The sequence below is a fragment of the Pseudorasbora parva genome, chromosome 10 (assembly GCF_024679245.1).
Source record: "Pseudorasbora parva isolate DD20220531a chromosome 10, ASM2467924v1, whole genome shotgun sequence".
NCBI classification, from domain to species: domain Eukaryota; kingdom Metazoa; phylum Chordata; class Actinopteri; order Cypriniformes; family Gobionidae; genus Pseudorasbora; species Pseudorasbora parva.
The window spans coordinates 9,675,594-9,695,382 of NC_090181.1; the positions used below are offsets into that span (position 1 = coordinate 9,675,594).

General features: G+C 39.5%; 1 protein-coding gene across 2 annotated transcripts in view; it reads left to right on the plus strand.

Annotated features, from left to right (window-relative positions):
- The window catches only part of kif26ab (kinesin family member 26Ab), a 121,563-nt gene that overhangs the window by 55,066 nt on the left and 46,708 nt on the right, over window positions 1-19,789 (plus strand). For both annotated transcript variants that reach the window (XM_067455104.1, XM_067455105.1), the window contains exon 4: window positions 2,591-2,757. In XM_067455104.1, coding sequence (XP_067311205.1) covers window positions 2,591-2,757 — 167 coding nt within the window. The remainder of the gene's footprint in view (window positions 1-2,590; window positions 2,758-19,789) is intronic.

Genomic DNA, 19,789 nt, shown 5'->3' on the forward strand with positions numbered 1-19,789 from the left:
ATATATATATATATATATATATATATATATATATATATATATATATATATATATATATTTTTTTTTTTTTAATTATTATTTATTTATTTATTTTGTTAGTTTTGTTATAATTGTTAAACTAAATTGTTTATCTTGCGCTTGGTTGCGTGCTATGGATTACGTAATCACATCAGAAAGATTATGCTAGACGTAGACGGAGTACAAACCCCAAGCGAACGTGCAAAGATTAATATGACGACTATTTACTAGGGGTGTGCCAAAAAATCGATTCACAGAAGAATCTAGATTCTCACTTGCAAAGATTCAGAATCGATCTGAAATTTCCAAGAATCTATTTTATAAATTAATAAAATCAGCTGGCTGTTCGCCTCAATTTTGTAACTAGCCTATACGTGACGTAGAGTCCTGCAACGGCATAAAAGTGGCTAAAACGGGTGGATTTTGACATTTATAAAAATCACGGGCGGGGATGCGGCGGATAATTAACTCTGTGCGGGCGGGTAGTAGCGCAGATGAAAAATATGTGCAATATTTCTGTGGCGAGGTGGACGAGCGAGACCGGGGCGTGATTGTAAATGAGCGTCATCTGATTTATCGCGGGCACGGGTCGGGTAACGGGCCAAATATTAATGGGTCTGCGCGGGTGCGGATTTAATTTTGATATTTTCGAAATCGAGTTGTTTTGAATCGAAACTCAATTATGAATCGAATCTTGGCCTCAAAAAACGGAATCGAATTGAATCGTGAGATGGTAAAAGATTCCCACCGATACTATCCCCCCTGCCTTAATTGCCTGATTAATAAGTACAGCCCCTGTGATTGCCTAATCCATGGTGCGCTGTAAAGCTGTGCAAGATGAGCAAATTAGGTTAAAAAGGTGAATTTTTATTTTTATTTTTATTTTTTTTAGAAAATGACCAATAGCTTTGCTAGATAAGACTGGACTCATCTGGGATCTCGCTGAGCCCTCTGAAGCCCCTTGAAACTGCATTGATGTGGACCTTCAACCCGTTGGTTTCCATATAAGTCCATTATATGGAGAAAATGTTTTTTCTTAAAAAATGTATTTCTTTTCGACTGAAGACAGGAAAGACATAAACATCCTGGATGAGATGGGGGTGAGTAAATTATCAGGACATTTTCATTTTGAACTAATCCTTATAAGTCATGTCCACATGAATACACATTTCCCAGTTCTACAAGAGAAACTGACAGACATTACAATTATTGTTTTCAGCCATAAACAGATAGCAATTATAGACATAAACACAATACATAGGCATCTGAATAAACAGACATAAATTACTCAAACCAAACAAATAAAAAAAATGCCCTGCTTTGTTTGGAATCCCCCATCTCTCAAATAAGTTGAAGCTTATGTCACAGTAATTATTCAATCAAATGTCACAGTTCAAGACTAGAAACCTCTCAAAATGGATGCTACTTGTAGGACGCCGTCTCATGTGAGTAATCCTTCCATGGGCATGAAGCTTTGTGATTTATGGAGCTCATATGTCATCCTAGGTATATAAATAGTTCTCCTGTCAGAGTTCTGTTGACACATCATGCACTGGATGGCATATGCTTCATGAAAAGGTTGTTAATGATGTTATTTTAGTTGCCAGACATGAATCTAGAGCAAACACGAATCCAGCCATTATGCACAACCACCACAACGTAGATGACATGCCATGCTAAAGCCATGGTTGTCTATTGCTCAATGTGTTTAACTCACCATAGTCTCTGGGAAATGGCCCAACCTTACCTGAAGCCTTTTAACACACGGCCTACTTTCAAAACAAGCACTTGACAGATCATATTGATTGTGGGTTTAAGCTACTTAGTTACTCACAGGCCTTGGAGACAAAGGCTGAGTTTGGTAAAATAATGAAAACATCCCTGAATGAATGGGTTCCAGTGCGGGGATTTTAACATGCTGCAAAAGAGCTCTGAGAAACTCTGTTCCTGTTCCTTATCTGCGAAAAAGCAATTCCTCACAGACTCCATGCAAGAATTATGTAACGCCATTTCAAGTGTCAGAATGAAATGTTGATTCCTAGAACCGGCTACCCCTTCGCTGATCTTTTGTGTGGACACCATTGGAGACACTGACAGAAGACTAGTTTCTTGGCCTCTTTCTCGAGTGCAGAGGAAGATGAGCCTATATTGCCTCGGGCCATGAGAGACATGGTGGACTCGTGGCTGGATTGACAACCTCTGCATCTTGTTTTGGTTCTTCCTTAGGATTTCGCGTTTCTTGTGAGCCTGTCTAATCTCTACTCATTGAAACCCTACTTATACCTTCAGTACAAGGATGAATGTTCCTCCCTGGTAGCTAATTATGTACTTTATGATAAATGCATGCGAGTAATGGTTACCACCTCGATTTTATATGTGACCTTTGAAACATAATTTATAAGGGAACTGCCTCTTGCTCCTTGTAAGGACTTGCTGTCTGTTACTTCTAAAAGGTGTGATCCTCTGTAGCTTAGGCTTAGGATTCTTGGAACTGTGTATGAGGGTAATTTAGTGTCTCATTATTGAGTTTAAATGTTTTAAGCCCCACCTATCCTGCTTCTTCCCACCCCAGTCACAAGGCCTCGTGGGTCAAAGAGAGCAGAGTGAATGGTCTTCAGACACCACCATCTCCAGAGTGTCCTTAACTCCCTCCAGACAGAGAAGTCAGGTTCAGGTTGGCCAGGCTGTGCCCTCTTCCCCTGACCAGCCCACTTCAGCTGCGGCATCCTTCTTCATCAGGTAAGAAAAAAGATTTGCCCTAAATCTCTAAATGGACCCTCAAACATCCATATATAGCAATGCATTAGGGCTGCACAATATATTGTTATAGCATAGATATTGCGTTATATGTGCATCTACAATATTCACATTTCATTCACAGTTTATTATTTGCATCCTATCAGTTTAAACATCAAGCACAAGAAGACTGGAACGCGCACGCTGTTTTCTGTGCATGCACCAGAGCCATGCAGACAGCACGTGAACAACAAATTTAAATGGACGTGCACACAATGTCAAATTGTCCATCTCAGCGAGTATCCTCATAAACACAGTCGGTTATGTGTTGTAAAAAATGGAGAAAGTAAGTGGGTGCCTATCATTAAGGCTACACTGTGTGATATTTTCCCCCATCTAGCGGTGTAAAGGTATATGACCATCCAGTGAATAATAGTTTCTGTTCCTCTCAATTCTGATACTCCTACGGTGGCCGATTTAGTCCAAGATTAACATGGCAATCCCCCTCTTCACATTCGACACGGTGCCATCGAGTGTTAAAACGCGAAAGGCGAAGCTTGAATTTACGGGTATGTCCCTCTTTGGCTAATGTACTTTCAAGATGGAGGGGCAACATGACGACCAGCATTCGAACCCCTCACCCGTATGTATTTTCAGTGACATATTATAAACTTACGAGAATACTTTATACCTTGAAAGAAGTAAATATACATTAATGAGCACATATGTTTTTGAAAGAACTAAGTGTTTTTAGCTAAGAATAAACAAAAAAAGTTACACAGTGTAGCTTTAAATTGGATACGCGTATACATCTTAAAGGGACAGTAGCCTAATATACCCAGAGCTGTTTGTGTCACCAGCAATTTTAACAAAAGAGAAAGAGATTTACCTGGAAAACATAAAGCACTACTTGTTTCATTTTTTTAAAATCTTTTTTGTATTGTATTTATCTATGTAATTTGTTAACTCTCCAACAAAATCACCCCAATCATCCTATATTAATTATTTACAAATTATTACAATTATTGGTGAAATAGTTTTACTATCACAATGTATATTGCAGAAAAAAGTTTTTTCCCCCAATATTGTGCAGCCCTACACTGCATTGTTATTAAATGTACACTATGTGACTTTGTTGTTCAAAATGAACAAAATTTAAATTTCAATAAGCATCATATGTCAGTACATCAATTGTTCTTCCAAAATGTTTTTGACTTTTCCAGTTATCCTGACTCACAATGGTAAGCCTATTATAAGCGTTTATATTTTAGACCTAGCAGCCATTTTGCGGGACATTGCGTACATATGTCACTCTCCTGTGCATGTCTTGTCATATTCATAAATAGAGAAAAGTTCCTCGGGCAACTTTGACACATGTATGGTGTGGGAGTGGCATAGGTTAGTTGTCACAACAAGCAAAAAGGGTTGATGTGAAGCAGCTAAATCTTGAACCTCAGAAGAATTACCCATTTAAAAAAAATGCTGAACAGAGGAGAATCTGCTGGGAAAAAGAAAATGTGACAGAGCTCGTAATAAAACAAGAATCAACATTGCTTTTCGGAGATGGCTAGCTGCAGGAATTTGAAATGTTGTAAAAGCCACGGCGAGATGGCATTTTTGTTACTCAGCCGGTGAGTAAGGTATTTTATTGAACAAATAAATTGCCATGTGTAGCTCTCTTTGAGTTGATTGAGTTAATTGTAAAACATCATCTATTGTGTATGGTCATATTAATTTGCACAGCCGCGAAGAGCCGAAGCACAACCAAAACAATGCTCTTTCTTAAAAATTTATTTTTAACCACCAGAGGGCCAAAAATTATATAGTGTTCGTTTAACTAGAAACTTCTGGATCTTTACCTTCAGAATTTAGTATCAAGGTTATAGATTTAGGACACGGTATAATGTGGTATAGTATATTGAGGCATAGTAGCTATAGACAGGCAGCTTTTTGAGAAAGGCACCTATAGTTGCTTCGGATTAAAGTGTCTACTATAGCACTGCTTAAATTAAATGATGGCATGATTTTAGAAACATGCACTCTGGTCTTTAATTAGTCAGTGTATTAATTTCTCAATTCCACTGGTATGTGGAAAGGAGTGGTGACAGGAATGCTTCTGGAATGCTCCTGGAAAACACATTTGACATATTTCTCAAGCCAAGTGTGACAGCATGGGACATTAAAGAGTGATCAGGGGCCTCTCCCTTTGTGGAAAATGACTGCTGCAGAGTTTTTAGATCTGCTTGGGATGCTGCCACCTGCCCGAGCACTTCCAGGTCATTCTGAGACAACAGACAGATGTGACCCCATGTAGGACAGGGTTAATTTTTACAGTCTGATTAATAATTGCTTGTCTGTTTTCTTTGGAGTTGATCACAAAAGAAGCGGATAGCAGGGAGGCTGTTGCGTCACAGAAAGAGAAAGATGAGGAAGAGAGAGAGAGAAAATAGATTTGTTTTGCTCTTAATTTAAACTCCTGGGTGGATGAACAGAAGAAGTAGGAAATTATGTTAGGTACCACCTCTTGTTTCACCTCTTGTTGCCAAGAATTTTATTTTTCATGGTTAGGAATGAGGTCAATTATCATTTTTGGACACCCTATGTGTCTGGAATACAAGGTTACAAGACTTAATAAGGCATAGACAAAATCGTAATTTTCAATATTCTCAATTTGTTGCGTGATTTGAGAGACTCTGACTACATAAGACTGACATAAATTTGCATCAATGCTAGTTTTCTATAAGAAATTATTTATTGCTATTTATTTGAAGTCAAGACCATTACTAGTTTAATGTTTTTCTCCACCTAGAAATGTAAGACATGTTTGATCTGATCAGAGTTTTCAGAATAAGAAATGCCAGTGCAGCACCTTGCTTTCAGGCATGCCAAAAATGAATGAAGTTTATAATCTAAAGAAGTCATTATCAAACTTCTACAGTTAGATTAAGAGCTGGTAGTGAACATCCAGACCTGCGGTTATTCCTCTAGTGCAGGGGTCCCAAACTCAAATTACCTGGGGGCCGCTGGAGGTAGACTCTGGGTCAGGCTGGGCCGCATCAAATTTTCCAAAAAACAAAAACGTACAACTGATCCAATCTTCTCAATCTTTATTATTAACAGTTCTTCAACATTCATGTTTCTTCTGAACATGAACATGGCTTATCTAGCTTACTCGTGTTTTTTTTTTATTGCCAATATATTTGAGATTTTTGGATCTGGATATCCTTCATCCTTCGCACCTATCTATTACCAACAGGTGTGTGATGGTAATTGTGTACTAATAAATATGGCCAATAGAAATTAAATCATTATGTAATACTGAAATAATAAATGTTTTTATTTTTATTTAAAATAATAGACTATTTCAAAGCAAGGCCATAACCAGGTCAAACAGATCAGTGAACGAAATTCTAGATCTAATTCTAGTTGGGAAATAATACATTTGGGACCATTTGCAAACAATATTTGCATTAATTTTCGTCAAATATATTATTTGTCCCGAGGTTTTTCGCATGAGTGAATAAATACGCACATCAGCTGCTTATATTTGAGTTCCTCAGTGGTCTAATAGTAGACTTTTAGTAAATAGTCTCAAATGTTCAGAGTTTTAATCCGCTCATATAGTTTTCTTTATTAAATGTTCATCAATGATTGTATATTAAGAGCATGGAAACGTTGCATTTTGTGTGCATTTGTGTGTGTGCAATTTTGTTTTGTGATTTTACCGGAAAGAATAGTCTCTCTCCGCAACGGCCTTACGCGATAGATTGCACGCTCGTCTGTGTGTGTGTGTGTGTGTGAAGACTGCGGGAGCATGTGCGCGAGCCAAAAGAGAACGTTAATCCCGCCTACTTTGATTTGATTGGCCATTTGAGCACCGTTAAACCACATTCATTTCGACTGTCTGAACATGTCAATCATGCGGTGTCAACCAATTATACTGCATGAGAGAGGGCCGAGCTAACTCTCTCAAACACACACACACACACAAAGTGAGGCATAAAGCGCGGCACAAGCAACGACTCCGCCAAAAATGGTTTTCAAAGCAACGCGCGGCCGCACTAACACTAAACTTTGATGTCAAGTAGGGGGCCACACAATATCATCCTGCGTGGCCGCAAGTGGCCCACGGGCCGGGAGTTTGAGACCCCTGCTCTAGTGTGTGCTGGGCCTTTAACCTGCTTGAACAACAAGCAGGAGGCTGGATCTTCTTGTAAGTGAAATGTTAATTAGAGTGCAATTAGAGTTGCACAGCAGAGAGGAGAGCGACGGGGGACAAAGTAAATCTGTTTCCAGTCATCCGTTCAGTGTTATGATCTATTTCATACAATAACATCATCTCACTTTCATCCCCAAAACCTCTATTGTGGTATTGCCTTAGAAACAGACACTACCATAATGGTACAATATCAATTGAAGCCGTACTAGGAGCCAGCTAGTATGTCAATACACTAATCATATGCTCCGTCACTCTGGAGCATATGCCGAGAATGAGGGTTAAGTCAACTTCTCAGCCATGCATCCGCTACTTCTTTTCATTTGAAGTACTGCTTTAAATGATACTTCAATAGACTATGGTACCATAATGGTACTATAGTCTATTGAAGTATCATTTAAATGAAAAAGACAGTAAAGCCCCTTTCACACTGCGATTCCGGCAAATACATGGATAATGCGACCTGGCATTTGTTCCCGGGCCGCTAGATTTGGTACATTCACACTGCCGGCGAAATACCGTAATATGTGCGCTTTCACACACAACCCGTAATGGTCCCGGATCGAGTTGACACGTGACATCCTGATGTGACGTATAATGGCGAGCGATCTCAGCTTCAGCGCGGATAGTAAGGAGCTCCGTGGTCCTGACTTGCGCACATTTCTGCTTGTTTAATTTGAGTTTCTTTTGTATACGAACCCTCTCTGCGTTTAAAACACAGACTAGCTCTTCTGGCACTGCAGGGTTGTGTTATTGAAAAAACAAGCTCTAGGAGTCGCACTATAACTACGTACACGTTGCGGCATTAGTTTTGGCTTTTGTTCACACAGCGCTCGTCCCGGGTCGAATCCCGCAATATTACTAGGACCCTGACCCGGGTTCAATTCGGTAACAATTCCGGGACGTGGTTGCTTTCACACAGAAGGCGACCCGGCAATGTTCCGGGAATATTGCGGGTCCGACGTGCAGTGTGAAGGGGGCTTAAGTAACAAGATATTAGATGTGGTATTATTGTTGAACCATCCTATTGCCACAGGTAAGGCATCTTTGGCTGCAGTAAGATGATTTAACTTCCTTTATTCATACAGTACTGTATAAATATTAGCAAGTATCTATCGAGAAAATAGAAGTGGATGCATGGCTGAGAAGTTGACTTTTCCCTAACCCCCATTCTCGGCATATGCTCCAGAGTGACGGAGCATATGATTAGTGTATTGACATACTAGCTGGCTCCTGTAATGAATACAGACACAAGGCCCAAAGAGCTTCCCAGAGCTTTAGAATGCCCTGTCACACTCAACAGCCTGGTGTGTTTGGCTATTCCAGCTCAGTGCTCCGCGGGATGAAATGGTACTGAGCATCGTGTGCAGGGTCATGTGAGTGAATCATCTGAGCTTTTTCTAGGTGGGAGTTGAGGTAGAACTGATTAAAAGGATATGCCTGTTTTAGATGGCCACATGCTCTATTGACTCCAAAGAGGATGAGACAAAGAGAAAGAAAATTAGAAAGATTTGTCTGTCTAGAGATCAGAGAGAATGTCTGTGTGTAAAATGTGCAATGAATGCTGAAATATAGGTGTGTGTGTGTGTGTGTGTGTGTGTGTGTGTGTGTGTGTGTGTGTGTGTGTGTGTGTGTGTGTGTGTGTGTGTGTACTTGTTTATATGACATTGTGGGAACCAAATGTCCCCACAATGTAATATAAACCTGAGATCACCTACATTGTGGGAACCAGCCAGTGGTGGTCCAATCTAAATGGATGTATAAACATACTAAATTATGTTTTTTTGTGAAAATTTAAAATGCAGCATGTTTCCTATGATGGGTAGGTTTAGGGGCAGGGGCGCTGTGTAGAGTGTATAGTGTATAGAGGGATAGAATGTACAGTTTGTACAGTGTAAATCCCATTACGCCTATGGAAAGTCCCCACAATTCACAAAACCCTAACGTGTATGCGTGCATGTGTGTGTGTACGTGTACGTGTGCGTGCGTGTGCTTGTGTGCATGTACAACATGGGTTTTAAATGGGAAGGTGCCCAATACAAGCCTTTCACCGATGGTTTAGGTTAGTGGTTGAACTGAAAGGTTCTTTGAACGCAGAGTTACAGAAGCCTTGAATCATTAGTATAGTTCTTGGCAATCTGGGCACTGTATTGAGCACGACTGCTAGCAACACACTGGGGAGTAAAAAATATAATTGTCTTGCACTGCAGCATGTCGTTGACTAATCAGAAGTGATTTTCTTCACAACCAATCAGACAGGATTTTGCTTTAGATTGCTTTTATATAGGCACTAATTCACACACAGTTGTTCCAAAAAGAACAGATAATACATTAACATTTTAAAGTATTAGTATTTAGTCACAGACTGAAGAATAATATCATGTTCCTTTTTACCAAATACACAAGTACAAAAATTGATTTAAATTATTCTAATTTTCCAGGGCCATAAACATCATAGACAGGTCCCACCCCAATAATTGGAAATGGCCAAATTGCACATTTTATACATTTAATTCTGATCTCCATTACGCACCCCTCCATTTGTTGTTCGAATAGCAGACAGTTTAATAAAAGTACATTTTAAGGCTGGTCTGCCTCGTCAATGTCAAAATGATGGCCAATCAGATGAAAGAAAGGCGGGACTTAATTTTCACTGAAGATGAGTGTGAATTCCAACGCAACGTTTTTTGTTTTTACCGTGCGTGGTAAGATATAAGTAGCTAAACATTTAATATTTGACAACTCTTTTATGGTGGATGTGTTTAATGACCTACAGCTGCATGTTGTTGAAGTGATTTTCTTCACAACCAATTTGCCTGTGCATGGTAATATAAGCTAAACCTTTAGCTGCTCCATTTAGCACCGAATGAATTTGTTCCTTCTAGAATGTAAGAAATCACAGCGGGTATAGACACAAATGTTTTTATTTTATTAATTAAAATACTTTTATTAGGTATCACTTATATATAGCATTGAACACAATATTTACAATAATCACACAGATGCAGCCATCCCCATCCATATGGGTGACAAGATAAAATGGCATTTACTTTAAGAAATGTATTGTTGAAGGTTGCTAATTTGTGACAAAAGCACTTCTTGGAGAGGTTTGAAGCATGCTGATAGCATGCTGTGCTTTAGCATGCTAATAGTCCAACAGTGCCTGTTACACTGTGTCTACACTGGTGCATGTGACATGACAAGACTGTTCCTGTTATTGTAAGCAGTGCTGATTTTACTGTCTACATATGATGCTTATTCACATGCGGTATGGACGCTTTGTGCCGCTGAAGTTAGCTCATTAGCTGACCACCCAGTCCAAGTTTATGGTTGCAATTTTAATGTGCGTAAAAAGAGAGTATATGTTTGTACATGCATGCATGCAGGTCAGCATGTAAGAGGCACAGCTGTTTGACGGTATGTGGACTTGCAGTGGCATTGAACGCAACACACAGTTAAACATTTTTATGGCCTAGCACTCATTTTCAGTTGCCTGTCCAGGTGAGCTTGAACAGTAATGACTATGATTGAAGTAAACATTCCACTGTAATTACTTGGACGACAATCCAGACTTTCACCAGATGAGCTGAGTTGCCAAAGTGCTTTGTTGCGCTGGTCTTAGGGAGTAACCATAGAGACAAAGGGATGTTAATTTATGGGATGTTTATGCTGTGCCTTGAATAAACATAATTGCTAGTTGAAGATAAAAGGATGGTGGGCATTAGCCCATATGAACTATGAAATGGCATTCATTCTTGTGCTACATCTGAATTGCTTTTGTATAGGCACTAGCTCACAGTCGTTCAAAATAGAAAAGATTTTAACATTTCCAAGTTTACATTTTTATTCACAGAATTCCGGAAGCATAACATCATGTCCTTTATGTATTTGTTACCAAATACACAAGATAAAATATATTTACCTTCTTATTATCTACCATAACAATAACCATTATAGAGAAGTCCCACCCCAATAATTGAAAATGGCCAAACTGTATCAAGCCTTCCCACCTCATTATGCTGCTCTCCATTACGCGTCGCTCTGTTTGATGTTAGAATAGCAGGTCGTTTAAAAGTTAAAACTTTTAGGCTGGTCTTCCTCAGTGGTCTAACAGCGCTCATCAATGTCAAAATGATGGCCAATCAGATCAAAGAAAGGCGGGGCTTAATTTCCACTGAAGATGAGTGTGAATTCCAACACTTTAAGTTTTTACAGTGAAGGAGTGTGTGCATAGTAAGATATAAGTAGTTAAACATTTAATATTTGGCAACTGTAGTATGATGGATATGTTTAATGTCCCACAGTAAGTGATTCAAACTACTCAACTTTTAATTGAATGTAATTTGAATTTAAATGTCATTCATAACGGACTGTGACAAAACAAGAATTATTATTTTTTTTTGACATATTAGACATACTAACATGAGTGAATGTGTGCATATTTTTTAATTAAATATAATTTGTGTTTAAATGATTAATTCGCAACTAGATACCTAGAACTTCTTTATTCCCTTAAATCCCTTTTAATTCTTTAAATATTTGATTTCTTTAAATAACAAGAACTATTTGAATTTGTATTGCCTGTATTTGTTTTGCATTTGTATAAAGTGACGTTTCATGAGTGGCTAACTTCACATAAGCTAGTCGATATTTAACAATTATTCATCTTACAATGAAAGGTCAGTTGATGCATTTTGGTACTCCATTGGGTAACCCTTTATGACTAACATTGCCCCTAATTCTTGAGTTCTCACTGTGCATTCCAATTTAAAGTCAATTAGGTACATAAATGCATCAGTTTAATCTCATTGTTCAGACGATTTGCTTCCTTCTCCTGCTGTAGTGGGGCAATAATGATAAAGCATCCTGAGAGTTGTAAACAGGGGGATGCCATTCACCTTTCCACCCACATGCTGTGTCAATGCTAATGTGGACAGTGGCCTTCTGATGGGTGGGACAGGGGGGCGGGGCTCTAATGGAGCTATTGGGATGGTGACATGGGGGATGGTTGTCTGTGGAGTGGAGAGGTGAGGTGAGTGAAAGAGCAGAGAGGGTTGGTTAAGAGTTCTTACACAGTCAAAACCGCTCTCGGGCTAAAGCTGATAACGTCGGCTCCGTAGGCCGCCCATCACAGCGGAGGATTATAGCGAGAAAGAGATCCAGGAGGGGCAGAGAGATGGAGAGATAGAGAAAGTACACAGAGGAGAACAGCAGAGGAGAAAGAAACAGGCAAATGATCCATGTGGATGGCTGTTTTTGAGTGACAGCACTAATCCCTGACAAGGACAAATTGGGAAAACAGATTAATGCTGAGTGGTCGGGGCCCTGGAGCGGAGCCGGGCCCTGCTGCGCAGCTGAGTGACGGGAGCCGGGAAACGGGAGCACTTCAGTCGAGGCTGATAGTGGCGGACACTCACACGTGCAGTTTCTTTGAAAACACTGATGCAGTGAGGTGTATCCACACACACATCCACTCATGGTGGGCAGACTCGGACTAATGCCCCACACCAACACTCCCAGCTGGAGGGAGAGAAAATCATGGACTGTGGAGGAAAGTAATTGGAGCGGAACTATGAAACTAAAGTAAGTCACCATATAAGAAAAACTTGTGTTTAGAGATTAAAAGTTTTGACTTTAGCTGGCTTAAATTGAGTATTCTTGGATCTTGCAGAACATAAAAGTTCTTTTTAATGATTCAGCTAAAACAGTTTGCAAAGTATGACTATTTCACTACAAAAGTTCTGTCGAAACCTTTGAGTGATTCATCAAATGAATCGTATTTCAACTGTTTCTCAAATGTACTGGGCTGTGCAAATGCATGTCTTTATTTTTAGCGATGACTCGAATGAATCAAATAATTGGGTCACACTTTAGATTAGGGTCCAATTCTCACTATTAATGACTTTTGCCTTAAACTCCTAATCACTGCTTATTAATAATAACTAATAATTAGTAGAGTTTTTTTTACTAAGTTTAGGTATTGGGTCGGATTAAGGGATGTAGAATATGGTCATGCACAATAAGGCATTAAAGGTAGGTAAGAATTGGTTAAAAAGCCTTTTTTTCCCAAATATCAATACATAATTAAAATGTAAGTACTGTGAAAAAGAAAGTATAAAAATTGAGTGTCTGTAGACCTCTCAGGACTGTTTTAAAGACAGCTCATTATTTCCATTCACTCCACCTTCTCCCTTCTGGGCTCTTTCCAAAGCCACGCCCCCAAAACACATGAACGCGCCTCACCGGCCGCTCAGCTGGAAGATGCATCATTGACCTAAGACAAGCGCAGTGCATGTAGTGACATCATGTCAGAATCACATGTAATAAAAAATCAAACTTTATCAGTATGAATATAAACAAATAAGATGTCTTTTAGTACTCACTATCAAGTTAGAATACCGGTACTGGTAAAGTTTAAAATATATTTTAGTTTGATTCTGGAACAAACTAGTTATATTTATAAGGCAAAGAAAATGGGTAGCATCGATACGTGTTTTTCCAATAACATCAGTTATACTGTGAAGATGAATTTTGTGTAAGATTCATAACCCATACTGTGTTTTGCATGTAAGAGTTTCCATGATAAAAGCATTGTTGATTAGCAGTAGCTAAAGCTAACTTAGTTCTAAAAAAGTTCCTGGATGCTGTGTACTAGCTTTTACACATGCATTTTGTTATCTAAAGTTAAATTTTGCGAAATTCAACACAACAGCGATCAACTTGAGCTAAGCATATTGAGTATTTATCATCTCTACTAATGGCTAAGTGTAAAACATGGTAACTTTATGCTAAGTAATGTTATGTTAGCTATATTAGGCAGCTACATGTGCTCTTGATACATGCTTCATAAAAACATGAACTAAAAAAATGTATAATCAAAATGAAAGATTACCTGTCCAGCAGAAATACAGCCAGCAAGGAGTCGTTTTTCAGGTCCCTCAGTTCTCGACATCGTCGAAAAGCCACGCCGATATTTACTCGCGTTTGATTTCTTTGTTTATCCAAAGACTTTTTGTGCATTGCCTTTTCTTGTACTGTCTTCCTTTTTTGCATTGTTTGCCTTCGCTGACTGTAAAACCCTGCACTGTGAATTTTGAATGCTCTTTCTCTGCCATTATTTTGCCTAGGTTTCTTGCCTCTTAAACTGTTCGAATCAAACGAGTGCGCGCATGTGGGCAGATCCTTTAGCGAAAGCGGTGGTTGCCATGGTAGCGAGAGAGAGTGACAGTCATCCAAGCCAATCACTTGATTCTGCCCGAGCGAAAATAATGAGCGGTGTTTATTGCAGATTAAAAAGTCTAGAGTCTAGAGATTTTTATACTCTCTTTTTCAGAGTACTTACATTTTAATTATGTATTGACATGTAAAGAAAGTTTAAACAAATTTAGACAAAAGTGTTTTTAGATCATTCTTACCTACCCTACCTTTTAAGGTACTAATATATACCATTTAGGGGTGAGTAAGGTACAAACATGAACCTTTTCACTTTTCACCTTAGGGTACCGCCCCAGTGACAGAACTGTACCTTTTTTCTGAGAGTGTACCAATATGAATGCTAATAAGCAACTAGTTAATAGTGGGAATTGGACCCTAAACTAAAGTTTTACCAATCATTTGATTTAAACTGATTAAATCTAAAAAGGGTCTGAAAGAATCAATGAATTCAATATTTCTCAAATGAATCAGGTTTAGCAAATGCTTCTCCATTAGTTGTTTTTTAAGAAGTATTGCATTCTCCTTTATCGTTGACTTTAGCTATAGGAAGATCGGTTTTGTTGAGGTGGAGTGTTGAGATGCCTATTTGTTTTTACCGTTTATTTACTCTGGCTGAACCTCCAGCTGCGTTTCTCTACTCTTAATCATGCGGTCAAGCTTGTGTTTGTCTGTAAGTGTGTGTGTGTGTGTGTGTGTGTGTGTGTGTGTGTGTGTGTGTGTGTGTGTGTGTGTGTGTGTGTGTGTGTGTGTGTGTGTGTGTGTGTGTGTGTGTGTGTGTGTGTGTGTGTGTGTGTGTGTGTGTGTGTGTGTGTGTGTGTGTGTGTGTGTGTGTGTGTGTGATGGTCACGGAGCAGCTGAGGCTGGTGCTCCAGAAGTGGAGGCTGGGAAGAAGGACAGCCATTCTAGGCAGAATGTCCAGGTGTGAAGAGCCTGCAGTGGGCCGTGAGATGTTCTGGTGTGTGGTTTTGGGTGGTGAGGGTGGATGATGGAAGTGTTGATAGATCTATCATGCTAGGCCCGAAGCCCCAGGGATCTGCTCAAGCCAAGCCCACTTCCTGTCTTCAGTAGTTTTGGACTGAAGTATTGATCCACAAACACCCCAAGGTTTTCTGTATACACTGTATATTCCACATTTTTAGTGTATAATTCACATTTTCCCTTCACTTCTTAATCTACTGCATTTAGTGTTCTGGTGATTCGTTCAAGAAGATCAAAATCAAAGGAGAAGTATATTTTGGTTTTTGCATTATGAAAGAAGTTTCTGGATTTTATGTTTTTTATTTTTATTTTATTGTTACCACCTGGATATGTTCTTGACAGGTTTTGTGAGATTTACATACAGGAAATAAATATAGATACAATCCAAGGCTAGCCTTCAGTACCTTCAGCACTCTTCACACCTGGACATTCTGCCTAGAACGGCTGTCCTCCTTCCCAGCCTCCACTTCTGGAGCACCAGCCTCGGCTGCTCTGTACATGTGACCATCACACACACACACACACACACACACACACACACACACACACACACACACACACACACACACACACACACACACACACACACACACACACACTTACAGACAAACACATGCTTGACCACATGATTAAGAGTAGAGACCAGCAGCTGGAGGTTCAGCCAGAGTAAATAAACGGTAAAACAACAAGGCATGTATTTGTATAGTAAAAAGGGAAGCTTTCATTTCCAAAGCATTAGTAACATTATTTGAACATGGATTTAAATAGACAAATGCTTAAGAGTCTATGATTGGATCATTATTGCAGTGATCATTATGTTTTTAGCATGTTCTTCTGACCCTAACTGATGGGGTGTGTAGATTTTCATTTCTTAAACAATCATTAGGGAGACGCATCATGGCCATATTCCAGAATGAAAGTGTCAAGATTCATCAAACTGTGAAAAATGGTTGGCATGGATCAAAAAGAATCATTTTCCTACATGAACTGGCACATCTGAGTCCAGACCTTACATTCACTTAGATTCACTGAAGTCTTTGGGATGTGCTGGAGGAGACTTTACAGAGTGCTGGACTCTTGCATTGCCAATGCAAGATCTTGAACAAAAATGTATGCACCTCTTGATAGAAATAAATGTTGTGATGGTATTTCCATCAAGATGTGTATAAATGTTTGTCAAGATCTTGTATTGACAATGATCCAATCATAGACTCTTAAGCATTTAATATAAACAGCAACTTATCTACAACAAAATAACACTGAAATTATTATCATACAACAAGTTGTGGCAGTGTTGATGTCAAGATGTTGGTCTTGTGTCTTCTGTCTTCTGTCCTGTCTCCATCCCCCGCATCTTTACGAGATGTCACCTCTTAAAATCCCTCCCCTGTAACCTGCGACCACCTCCGCCGAATGTCTCCCACTCACTCTCTCCATTATTCCCCAGATCTTCCTGCTTTTTACACACCCCCAGGTTGTGTGAATAACCCGTATTTTGTGAGTCTCTCAGCCCAAACAGTTCTCACTGGGGTGATTATCACCTTCAAGAAAACACAAAGAACACTAAAGCGTCTTTGTTTTGTCTGAAAGGAGGCAGACTCACCTTTGAAGCACTTGTGAAACAAATGTACTGTCCGCGGTTTAGCATCACAATGGATTTTCTCTCATGTCACAATCTTGAAGCTCTCTGCATTTGCTCTAAACAAATGCGTTTCTGTTAAATGTATGTTTTAGAAGTGTAGTGACAGCGGTTCGTTTTTATGCAATAGACAACCAAATAACTAAACCTCATCAGAGCATCACAAGCTTGAACAGCTTTGCGCACATCTGTTTCTCAGGATAATAATGTTCTCGCATGATACAACAGCATTCAAACATCTGTTTACTGACCAATGGGAAGACATCTGGACCCCATTTACACCTGGTATTGACATCTTGAAAGATTGGATCACCAGCCGAGAAAAACGTGTTTACTTCTGGTATTAGCTCGCTTCTCGTATGACGTCTTGGTGCAATTGGAGATACACGGTACCGTTCAAAAGGTTGGGGGTCATTATTTTTTTAAATTAAAATAAATAAATATCTTTATTAAAGGGTCAGTGCACCCAAAGGAAAAGGAAAATTTGATGTTTATCTGCTTACCCCCAGAGCATTCGAGATGTAGGTGTGTTTGTTTCTTCTTCCAGAAACCGATCGCTTCGTGTCTTAAGACATCAATGTGTCGCCATAAGCCACAGGGTTTAATATGGATTCATATGTCTGTGTGTTTTTACTCTCATAGAAATACACCTTATTGACATGCATTATACAAGAAACGATTGGAGTTAAAAATCTTCATTTGTGTTTTACTGAAGAAACAAGGACCTTCTTGGATGCCCTGGGGGTCAGCAGATAAACATCAAATGTTCATTTTTGGGTGAACTATCCCTTTAAGCAAGGATGCATTCAATTGATCAATAGTGACAGAAAATACATTTATAATGTTACAAAAGATTTCTATTTTCACTGCTGTTCTTCAAACGTTTTTCAAAGAAATTTGAAGAGAAAAAAGGCAATAATAATGAGATCAACAGCTCTCTCTAAGGCAGAGAGCTGTTGATCTCATTTCTTCTCGTCTTCAGCGTTCTTTAGAGCATTTGCAGTCTATTTTTGCCGGCAGATACACAAGTGCCATTACGTACAGAAGCTTTGGTAACAAAACCAACAGTTAAAAATATATATATAAAAGTGACGGGAGCAAAGCAATGCATTTCGCCGCCTACACACCCACTGCCGTTACTAAGCAACCGGGTAAACAGCTGCTGCTTTGATTACACAAACGGACTCCGGTTAGGACCTAAAAAATATAATATGAACACAGTCCAGTGGGGGCAGGGGGGAGCAATCGAACTCGGGTTCGGTCCAGGCAATCGAACCAAGTGTGAAAGCACCCTTAAAACGATCAAATCAAATAAATGCAGTCTTAAACCCTATTCGGACTGGATTAGATTAACATGGGGACGTGGGGGTAAAGTAATTATTACCAGAGGTTCTCTGTCTGATTTTAGTCCCGTCCGCATGTGCCATCTCATTAGGGACATAATCATAATCATTAGGGACAATGTCAATTAAGATTGCCGAGACTTTTACCTTCTGTAAAAAGGTCCGGAAAAATTACCTCGAGTAATACTAATCCCAATCGAATAGACCCGCTGTAAAAATGTGAGGTAAAATTCCGTAATTTCCTGTTTAAACGTTTTTTAAAAAAGCGCATTTTGCGAGCTTTGAGGCGCTTGAAGCATTCGGTTGCGTTGTAGGTGGTGGGATAACTCTGGCAAACGTCCAGTATTTTCCGCATAACATATAAAGCAAAAAAAAGATCAAAGCACTTATTAGAGGCACGACACTTATCTTAGCTCTAACACAATCGAATCAGAATCGTTACACTGGATCTAACTCTTTATTAAAACACATATATGATATATACACATTATATTGGAGACGGAGTTCCGACTGGCGCATGTTGTGTGTTTGCTCACGTGATAACAGCTACGTCATACACACATGACGACATGGAGGTTACCGTAGTGCGTAAAGCGAGTTACTCCTCCCACTTCTGCTAGTTTTACTGAGATGTCTTATCCCCGTGCGATTGGCCAATAATATTACAGACGTCCTAATGTAAAATGACTTTACCCCCATGTCCTCATGTTAATCTAATCCCTTCCGACCCCAAACTTTTTAATGGTAGTGTACATCACTTTCTGTCACCTTGTTTTGGCACAATGGTTGTTTTACACAAGTATGTGACCCTTCGATGTTGTACTGGACACATTTATGCATATTCCACAATGCGGTATGCATCCCTAGATGGGCCCATTGCTGGTTTGAGGGAACCCATACAGATCCTGTTTTTTATTTTATTTTTTGGATCACCCAGGATAGATGAATACCAAGTATACAAGAGTGCAAATTAAATTTGAAGAATAGTGATAGAAGATACAGAACATGGCAACATACACCGGTTTTGGGAACAATTATGCAAAGTTTTTGTAGTATGGTACCTTTATCCTGAATAAACAAGGACATAAGCAGCAAACAGTTGGTGTTTTTCATGCTTACAGTGGGGGTCTGTGACAGCTCAGGGAAAAGCATAAAAACTGCTGTGTCAGGAAGCCAAACCAGCCCACTCGCATAAAGTCACCACAGGAAGGGAAGCAGGCATCAGCCAGCCCCCCAGACGGCATGGATCTGCTGATTCATGTCTATGGACTCAATAGACGTGGGTCTGTAGGAGAGCTGATGTTTGCTGCAACACTATGGAAAAGATGCTGTCAAATCAGTCAGACTTCAAGTGCCTTATGGCCTGGGGGTCTCTATGCCAAAGTGATGTTTGCTTTAAATGTATTTTTTGATCTGGGATTCTGGTTAATCTCTTGTATATTGTTTGAAAATACTTGGTGTCTGGAATTACATGCTAGCGCTCTGCACATAATAGAGGCTGAGGCTGCTTTCAAGCTTCCCACGGTGCAGCGGCGTAACGAGGATTGATTCTTAATTGCTTCAGCACTGTACTTCGCACAGTAAGCATGATAGACAAGTCACCGTCGCCACCTTATTAGTCATCTCAAAGCTTGCACTTCTTGA